At 36.6% G+C, this 10,553-nt stretch overlaps 1 protein-coding gene and 1 pseudogene across 1 annotated transcript in view; both read left to right on the top strand.

Annotated features, from left to right (window-relative positions):
• Positions 1 to 400, top strand: part of LOC102482999 (60S ribosomal protein L27a pseudogene) — a 1,486-nt pseudogene extending 1,086 nt beyond the window's left edge.
• EIF3H (eukaryotic translation initiation factor 3 subunit H) overlaps positions 1 to 10,553 on the top strand; it is a 114,449-nt gene that overhangs the window by 28,966 nt on the left and 74,930 nt on the right. The window contains exon 2 of the mRNA XM_006140361.3: positions 2,470 to 2,626. Coding sequence (XP_006140423.1) covers positions 2,470 to 2,626 — 157 coding nt within the window. The remainder of the gene's footprint in view (positions 1 to 2,469; positions 2,627 to 10,553) is intronic.

Here is a 10,553-nt window from a genome sequence, read left to right as displayed (position 1 = left end):
TTTTTATGGCTGAGTAGTATTCCATAGAGTATATATGCCACACTTTTCCAATCCATTCATCGGTTTGTGGACATTTAGGTTGTTTCCATGTCTTGGCAATTGTGAATAATGCTGCAATAAACATTGATGTGCAAGCACTTTTCTGACTGAGCGTTCTCCTGTCTTTGGGTAAATACCCAGAAGTGGGATTGCTGGATCAAATGGTAGTTCTATTTGTAGATCTTTGAGGAACCTCCATATTGTTCTCCACAGTGGTTGAACTAGTTTACGTTCCCACCAACAGTGTAGGAGGGTTCCCTTTTCACCGCATCCCCACCAACACTTATCACTTTTTATATTCTTAATCTTTGCCATTCTGACAGGGGAGAAGAAAGGTTATTTTGATGTGGTTTGTTTGTGAAACTATGCTGGGTCTTAGTAGTATTTCTGTTTCCACTTTTAGGAGCTAGCTATTTAGGAATCAAGTCTAGAATTTGTCTGAGAATCTACATTAAGCTCATACACTTTCCAGCATCTTTCATTTACCTTGATTTCAGCAAGGGTTTATCAGTATTGTTGATATATGGTTAAGTCTTTATGGACCTACATAACCTACATGAATTGGGAAATGTGTTTGTCATAACTTTTAATCAGCTTTTTTTTTTTTCCTTCTTAGTTGTCCATATTTGTACCATTTTTAAGTGTAACAATAATTGTTCTTGCCTTTTGGCCAGAACTGCCATCTTCCAGTGATTAACCAAAATGACGAACACAAAGAGAAATAGGAGAGGTGCCCGATATACGTTCTCTAGGCCTTTTAGAAAACATGCAGTGTGGTTCCTTTGACAACATATATGTGAATCTACAAGAAAGGTGATATTGTAGGGAACCAGCAGTTAGCATAATGGCTATGTCGCTGGACTCCTACGTAGTTGACCGCGGTTCGCGTCCTGGACCCGGTGGCTTAAAACTCACGCCGGGCGTGTGTGCGTGCGTGAGTGCCCAAGATCCCTAGAGGAGAATGGAGGAGAAGGGATTGCGGCGTGCGTGACCATCCCCTCTAGGGAGTGATTTCTCGCTTTCTGTCTCTCTGTCTCTCTCTGTCTGGCGAGCGCACGCGCCTTATAGCAAAAACCTCTCCAAAAAAAGAAAAAAAGGAAAAAAAAAAAAAAAGAGAGAGAAAAGAAAGAAAAGGAAAGGAAAGATACCCTGGCATGTGATAAAAAGTGGTTGAATATGGAATATTTTTTTGCTGAGTGAAGCAAGACAGGTTATGAAAGAAAGATATTGTATGTCTCCACTTAATATATGTCAACTATCTGCACTCTATGGTAGAGACTGAAAGGTTGGAGGACATAAAAACATTGAAAATAGTTATAGACATTGGAGACAGTGTGAAAGGAAGGTGGGAGAGGAGAAGAGTATATGGAAGGAAATTAGGGAGAAAAAATAGACAAGACATTTGTGAGACACAGAAATGGTTTATTACCTGTTGAAGATAACATGTATAGTCTTCTCAACTGGACTATGAATTCATGGCATGATGGTTGTTAAAAATAAACTAATCTGTGGTCTATAAGAATGTTTGCCTTAATTGAATAGAATTATGTTCTCTCCCCAAAGCTAATTTTTATTGGGCTCTAATTCGTTTTGTAATATCTTTATTTAAATTTAGTATTTTTTTACCTGAAAGATTTTAGGTGGTTTATACAACAAATAAAACTCAGTTGGTTAAAAGAAAAAAAAAATCATTATTAGCAAAGAGTTTAGGTGGTTTATACAACAAATAAAACTCACTTGCTTTGTTGACTAGGAATTAAATACTTCTGCTTGCTTTTGACAAGTTAATATTGATTATTTGTTGAGTACTTATTACATGGCAGAATGCAAAGGGCGCTCTATGCTTACTCTTATTTTTAATAGTGTCAGTAATGCTACGAAGCAATTCCTTTTTATAAATTACGTTCTTTGTTACTAACCAGATTCTTGTTGGGTACATGTTCCCATTGTTGCATGCTCTTACTTATGAGGTGATCTGTTTAGAAAGGTAGCTAAGAGGGTTTCTCATATTGACATGTCCAAATAATTGAGATCTTTATCTCTGTGCCTTATTGATGGTTTTATCATCTGTCAGAAAATTATCTTACAGGATCACTTCCTCAGTAATAGCCTCAGGTTGTGAGAGTGGGAGGATTTTCTGATATGGCTGAAGGCAATTTTTTTTTAATGGCACAACTTTAGGGAGCCTTGACCTAAGGGACATGAGTTGTACATGGACATTTTTGACATGCATTAAAATCTGGGTATTTCAGATACACATTGATTATATGAGCTCTCTATTATTTATGTTACACTAAAGGAAATGGTTCGTAAGACTTTAATTATATAATTTTGTCATTTTATAAATCTAATATGGTTTATTGGTTTTCTTCTTAGAAATAAAATGTAAACTAGAATAGTTTTTAAGCTTCCTTCTGTATTTTCTTTTAGGTGGTATTAAAGATAATCAAGCATTATCAAGAAGAAGGACAAGGAACTGAAGTTGTTCAAGGGGTACTTTTGGGTCTGGTTGTAGAGGATCGACTTGAAATTACCAACTGCTTTCCATTCCCCCAACATACGGAGGATGATGCTGACTTTGATGAAGGTAAGGGCATCCATCTCAATTGTCTTCACAAGGCATACAGTGGATGTTAATACAGTTCTTACCATAATCTTTGATAATGTGGTATTGGGAGTCTGTCAGACTAGCCTGCTTTACTTGATTTCTGAATTTCTTGGAAAAATTACACACATTCTAGGAAGTGAGGATTAATGTAAAATTCATGAGTTTGACCTTTTGTATGTTTGGAATTTGTGATTCTGATTCGTAGTAATTTGGTAGGAGATGTGATGCTGTTGATTTTCCCAGTATGAAATCAGCTTACAAAGTAAGTTATGAAGGACATTTATCATCATTGTGTGTCCAACATCCATTTTCTTTTATCTTATTTGGACTTAACCAATGTTCAAGAAAAGATGAGGTCAGCTCTCTGCTTCAGAAAGAAAATACTCCATAGGCATTTCAGAAGCATTTTATTTTTTGTACTCCAGAGTAATTGCTATGTTATCAATGGCCTGTGTATAATAGTTTAAAGCTCACAGGTCAAAATCAGCATCCTAAAGATTTTTTAAAATCTAGTTGAAAAGGGAACCAGCAGTTAGCGTAATGGCTATGTCGCTGGACTCCCACGTAGTCGACCGCGGTTCGCGTCCCGGATCCAGTGGCTTAAAACTCACTCCAGGCGCGTGTGCGTGCATGCCCAAGATCCTGAGAGGAGAATGGAGGAGAAGGGATTGCGGCGTGACCATCCTCCCTGGGGGGTGATTTCTCGCTTTCTGTCTCTATGTCTCTCTCTGTCTGTCTGGCGAGCGCACACGCCCTATAGTGAAAATCTCTCCAAAAAAAAATTTAAAAAAAGTTGAAAATAACTTCTCAGTTGTTTGAACTTCCAGGAATTCTTTTTCTGTGTAACTCTTTATATGGTAAAAAGCACCTGACAAAGTTTACTATTTTAACCATTTTTTTTCTCTGTTTTTTTTTGGAGAGGTTTTCGTTATAGGGCGCGTGTGCTTGCTAGACAGACAGAGAGAGACATAGAGACAGAAAGCGAGAAATCACCCCCCAGGGGGAATGGTCACGCCGCAATCCCTTCTCCATTCTCCTCTCAGGATCTTGGGCATGCGGGAACACGCGCCTGGTGTGAGTTCTAAGCCACCGGGTCCAGGACGGGAACCGCGGTTGACTACGTGGGAGTCCAGCGACATAGCCATTACACTAACTGCTGGTTCCCTATTTTAACCATTTTTAAGGGTACATTATAGTACTGTTCACTATATGTATATGTTTAATAGATTTTTATATTTTCATCTTACAAAACAGAGATACTGACATCTAGGTTGCTTCTATTACCTCTTAGCTGTTGTGAATAGTGCTGCATTAAACATGGGTATGCAAATATTTCTTGGAGATTCTGTTTTCAATTCTTCTGGATCATATGGTAATTCCAGTTTTAATTTTTTGAGGAACCTCTATATCATTTTTTTTAGGAGCTACACCATTTTGCATTTCTGCCAAGTACACGAGAATTCTAATTTCTCAACATCTTCCTCAATACTGTCTGTGTTTTTAATAGTGGCCATTGTAATGAATGTGAAGACATATTTTATCGTGGTTTTGACTTTTACTTTCCAGATGATTACTCATGTTGCACATGTTTTCATATGATTGGTGATTTTTCATATGGTTGGTGATTTATATATCTTTTTTTGAGAAATGTCTACTTAAGTTATCTATCCATTTTAAAATTAGATTGTGTTCTGTTGGTGAGTTGAAGGTGTTCTTTATATATCCTGGATATTAATAGCTTGTCAGATTGGTTTGAGTACTACATTTTCTCCCATTCTGTTAGTTATCTTTTCATTCAGTGGATTATTTCCTTTGCTGTGCAAAATTTTTTGTTGTTTTTGCTCGCTTTTAATTTGCTATTGAGCATGTACACTGGAGAGAGACAGAGAAAGGCGAAAAGAGGAAAAGTAAGAAATCATCTTTTGTGGAGATGGCTATGCCACAACCTCTTTGTTCTCCTCTCAGAATGTTGGGCACAAATTACATGTGTCTAGCATGTTTCTCAAGCTGCCAGGTCTGGGGCTCAAACCACACAGTTGGCCCTGTGGATCTAGCCATTCTAACTGCTATGCCAGAAATCACCCCCGGGGGGATGGCCACACCACAGTCCCTTCTCCTCCATTTTCCTCCTGGGATCTTTGGTATGCACACACATGTGTCTGGCATGAGTTTCAAGCCACCAGGTCTGGGACTTGAACTGTAGTCAGCCATGTGGGAGGCCAGTGATGTAACTGCGACTCCATCTGCTGGTCTCAGAGTCTTTTAAATTTCTTTCAGCCATGTTTTGTAGTTTTAAGTTTACAGGTTTTATGCTTCCTTGGTTAAGTTACTCCTGAGTTTTTGTTTTTGCTTCTATTTTTAAAATTTTTTGGCTAGAAAATGCTGTGCTTGCCAGAGAGAGAGAGAGAGAGAGAGAGAAGAAGGCACCTCCGCACCTCCTATAGGTAAAGGACACGTTTCAATCCCTTCTCTTCTGTCTCTCCCTCTTTGGGGGACTTTGCATACTCATGTGCCCAGCATGTTTCTCAAGCTCTCAAGTTTGGTACTTGAACCATATGGTTGGCCATGTGGGGTTCAATACCTTAACTTCCAAACTGTGGAGCTGACTCATTCCTATGTATTTTATTCTTTATTTTTAATTGCCATGGGTTATGTATGTTTTCCATGGAGATAGGGGATGGGGGAGAGCCAGAGAGACAAAGGGAGAAAGAAGGCACTCCTCACTGAGGTGTGATCTCTCTCCCTGTGCACAGGGCTTTCCTGCTGTGTCATGGGGCTAGCCCTGACCACTCCTGATTTATATGTACCTTTTTTACTCCTTATTGTTCTAGTGAATAAGGAGGTAGTTCTCTCCTTCCATAATAAGTTTATGCTTTTTGTGTTCATTGTTTATTTCTTCTTGAAGTTGCCTTTAATACCAACTGAGTCTTGAATGTATTGTGAGAACTAAAATGAAAATATTGGCATTATACAGTGTTTGTGTCATCGGCACACCTGGAAGAAAGTATCAGGATGTGCAGTTTTTAATTTAGTATTAGTACATACTTCTTTTTTAAAAAGCTACATACGGAGTTACTGATGTGTAGAGAAACTGGGTGTCACAATAGGGGGAAAAGGTGTTAAATTGAGGGTGACAGACTTGTTAAGTAGACATTGTAGAAGGACATTGGTATCAGACCAGAAAACTCGGGTAGGAATGTCAGCCCAGTATTCTGGAACTGCGTACCACTGACTCTGGTATCTTATTTAGCACATATTAATTGCTCACGTGCCGAGTACTAGAAACGTAGTTAGAAGAGTAATTCCCTTGTCAGATTAACTTTTTGTCTTTTCCTACCTTGGGTTAAGTTATCATAGGATCATTAAAAATCTAGAAATTTATAGCATGAATTTTCTATTGTTTGCTTCTGTTTATTCACAGCTTGTTTTTGTGCCTGTGGAAACTCACTTTTGAGATCTTTCATTCTTAATAAACTTTTATATTGCAGAATTTTACTTTTTAGTTGAAAGTAAAATAACTTACTCATTTTAGAGAGTAAGTATATGCTTAAAAAAAAAGAGTAGAAAACTCATATTAAAATTCCCATTAGGGGGCACTATTATCAAGCTTAGGAGAACTGGAGACTAATTTGTTTTCTCAGATGTGCAACCCAAGGCTTGCTAAAAGGGAAAAATATTTTCATCTGATAAGATTCAGATACTGTTTTATAGAACTGAATTCCTTAAATATGTTATAAAGTGCACTGAATTAAACACAGATTCAATAACTCACTGTCTTGTTTTTCAGCAGACTAAATCCATTTGATATTGCAGGTGATAGAAAAAGCTTATTTTATTCTGCGTCAGAGTCAAATTTATCATTTTTATATTTGGAGTGGACAGATTTTTATTTTGCTCACTTTAAATTAGTCACTAAAGATGATCCTTGGCCTTGCAAATAGATTTTCTTCAAAACGAGACATGAGGACTGTATTGTATACTACTGAACTGCGCTTAGGGAAAAGGAAACGAGGCCTGGCTGACTCAGACAGTATTAATGTGGACAGCATGTAACATTACTAAGTGAAACGCATTGAAGTGATACACGTTCACACACACAGCTAAAGCCTTTTTTGGTTTGTTTTTAGCAAGAGAAGTGAACATTTTCTTTTATTATTCAAGTTTGGTGTTAGAGTAAGAAATGCTACTATAGGTTTTCTACACAATTATTTTGTTAACATTATGTTTTCAAAAGAAAAGCAGTGCTGTAGAATTTTAAACAGACTTTCTGAGGACTAAAATATGAATTAGCAAAAATGCAATTAAAATAAGATGTATTCAGAGTGAGTTTTTATTTTGTCCCTAGTTTGGGGAGAGTAAATTTGTATAATCATATTATTTGTAATACTTCCTATGCGAGTAAGCCATGTGCTACATTGGAGAAAATCTGGCACCATCCGATGGCTTGGTTGTCAAGGTGGCTGGATCTCGCATGACTGACTGTGTGGTTCAAGTCTAGTACCCAGAGGCTTGAAAACACATCGGGCATGTGTGCTCGCATGCCCAAAAAGTTTTCAGAGGAAAATGGAGAAGTAAAGACTGTGGGATGACCATCCTCTCTGAGGGGTGCTTTTTCTCATCCCCCTCTCCTTTTGCAAGTGTGCAACTTATGGCAAATTAGAAGGAAGGTAGAGGGGAGGGAGGAAGTAAGAGAGTAAGGAAAGTTCTGTCTAATTACTTGCTTCTTCAAGTCCTACTCTCCCCCCCTTTATTCTGTTTACCTATATAACCCACAGCCCGGTTAAAAGTGTTTGAAACTAAGCCAATGATGACCATTTTGGCTTTATTGTGCTTTTGAATTAGTTCAGGGAAGACTTGAATCAGGCCATAGAAAACTTTTCATAGTTTTTAGGCAGATAGGGACATTTTGTGAAAAGACATGGAATTTACTTGAACTGACAGTAATCATAGTAGCCCATTAAACAGATTTATTTATAATTTTTCTTTTGGTGCCTTTTTTTAAAAAGAGCTTTTCTTGATTGAAATATTAGAAATACAGATAATTTTAGAGTGTGTTTTGAAATTTGTTGGAGAAATAGCATGTTTACTTAGTGACCTTACGTCATTAGGTATAGGTATGATAAAATGTTTTGAACATCTCAGAAAAAACAATTAGTCCACAGTAATTTATTTCAGCATTTAGCTAGCAAGTTATGTTAAGGAGGTGGTGCAAAGATACAAAGATATCAAATCCTAGTTACTATGTATGACTGTTTTAAATGGGAGAGAAAAATGTATAAATAAAAAATTATGAAACAGAATTGATAGAAGCCTAGTGTGAGGTAGGAAGAAAATGATGGGAGCACTCAGATATCTGCTACAAAATCCTTTTGGGGGATTTCACAAGAGAGATCAGTTGCAATTTTAAGTAATTGTCAAGGCAGTTTTATGTCTTAAGAGCGTGTTCCAGTTATTCGTATTACTAGACCCTATTAAGTAATGTAAGCATCTCTAGAAATAAAGAAGAAATTAACATATATTTGATATGGCATCTTTTCTGTCAGAGATAATTATGTTACTTGACAAACATTTCATACATTGCTGTTGCTTTAGTATGCAGGTAAAAAAGTTGTTATTGGTATCTGTGTTCCTTTGATAAATGAAAAGACTCCCGACTATAATGTTAGTGTCATGCTTACAAAAAGTCGGGGCCCATACCACAGTTAGGTATATATTTAAAATAGTTAATACATACTTCATTTTAGAAACATTGTATAAGCAGATAACTAGAGAGAATCTGTAAATTGTATTATGATACATAATAATTCCCTGGCTCATCTTTTTGTTCTTACTCATTGTAGTAGTATGAAAATGTTAAACCTTTTTAGTGATTTACTGCTAAATGTTCAGGGCAATGAATTTTGGATTATTACTCACTTAAATTATTTTGAACACACAGAAAACCTAAGGTTTGTGAGCTGAAATTTTTACCTTAAAAGCTTCAAGTTGCTTTACGTGTTTAGTTTCGGCTTATTAAGATAATTAGAGTATGAGAAGTAAAATCCAAATGTTAAGCATCAAGCCCAATATTTTTATGCCTTTTTTATTCTTTCATTTTGGGTGTTTCAAGATTTCATATATTAGGAACAAAGTCTAGCTTCATTTTAAAAACTTTTTTTGCATTTACTTCAAGTTTTAAAATTTCTTTTTTTTTTTTTTTTTAAATGAGCTGAGAAGTACTTGTGCATGGAAGGATATAGTATTGAAAATGTGGTCAAGGTAAAAGATTTTTCTGCTTAAAGAAATTAAAGCGCTTTACACTATACTCTCCCTTGGTCTCCAAAGTATAAGTGCTATGGTTTGGAAAGAAGCCAAGTAAAACCTGTTCAAATTTTGTGCAGACTTAAAGTAATACTGTAAGATTTGAAAATTACAGGTGGATACAGTACTTAAATAGTATTTAAAATTCCTAAGTTTCCCAAGTCTAAAAATGTAATCCTTAAATTACTGTTCCCAGTGGTTTAAATTTTAATTAAATAAAAACTGTCTTACTTCTGACCCACAACAACATTAGGTAAAGATATTTAAATTTATTACTGAACATCAAGGTAATAGCTTTAAAAATGAACTGTTTTAGCATTAATTAAGGTGTCAAAAAGCCATGATCATACTATGTAACCAAAGATCTTTGCTGTTTCTTTTTTTCCCTAAAAATTGTCCTAATCAACAAGTTCACCTTTGCTTCTTTTCTAGAAGTGCTGCCCAGTTTCATTCCCCAATTAAATGTATTATATAATCTGCAAAGTTATAGATTGATAGATTAATTATAATTAGACTTGATGTTTTGCTTGGTGCTAATACTGTTTTCCAAACAGCCATTTTTCTTTTCTTTCTTTTTTTTTTTTTTTTAAGAGAGACTTTTGCTATAGAATGTGTGTACTCACGTGAGAGATAAAGAGATAGAGATAGAAAGTGAGAAATCATGCCCCATGGGGGAATGGCCACACTGAAATCCGTTCTCCTCCATTCTCCTCTTGGGATCTTGGGGCATGCCTGGTGTGTTTTAAGTCATGGGGTCCAGGACTTGAACCATGGTCGACTATGTGGGAGTCCAGAAAGTAACCATTATATGTTCTGCTAGTCCCCCAAAATGCCATTTATATAAAAAGAGTTATGAAAGCTTATTCGTGCCAGTGATATTCTGTTTGTTCTATATTTCTCTCTAGGAGGGATTTTCATAGCCCTTGAAACTTCTTTTGTGTTTGAGATAACTTCTCATGGTTTTAGATGCATTCTGATATAGTTGAAAACAAGGGCTGGGCCCATAGCACAGTTTAAGCCTGTACATAGAGAATCAGATTCCATGTGGCTGACTATGGTTTGAGTTCCACCTCAGTTGTGGCCTTGGTGCATGCCCAAAATCTTGGGGTGATGGAAAGTGGAGGAGAAAAGGATTGCTGCATGAGAGTTGCTTTCTGCCTCCTTCTCTCTGTGTAAAATAATATTCTCTCATTATTTTTTAATGCCAGAGAGCCAGTCTGTGTGCTCTCTGGCATCAGAAAATGAAGAAAAGAAAAGAGAAGAGAAGAAATAGTATTTATTTTGACTTAAATAGTAGTGTAGGTTTATAGATCTCTCCTTTACCTCAGCTATACATTCATCCCTTTTTTCCCTCTAATATCTAACCTACAGACATCATCTTTTTTTAAAAAAAAGCTTTGCCAAAGGGCATGTATGCTTAATGGAGAGAGACAGAGACAGTGAGAGAGAAAGTGAGAAGTTCCCCCCAGGGGGATGGCCATGCCCTCATCTGTCTCCTCCATAATCCTCCTGGGATTATGGTATGTGCGAGTCTAGCACCTTAACTACCAAGCCACCTGCTGGCCACCAGACATGATCCATTTTTTTTTTTTTTTAGGAATTATTT

Source organism: Tupaia chinensis, unplaced genomic scaffold (genome assembly GCF_000334495.1).
Source record: "Tupaia chinensis unplaced genomic scaffold, TupChi_1.0 Scaffold000032_1, whole genome shotgun sequence".
NCBI lineage: Eukaryota > Metazoa > Chordata > Mammalia > Scandentia > Tupaiidae > Tupaia > Tupaia belangeri.
This window is presented reverse-complemented; position numbering and strand designations above follow the sequence as displayed.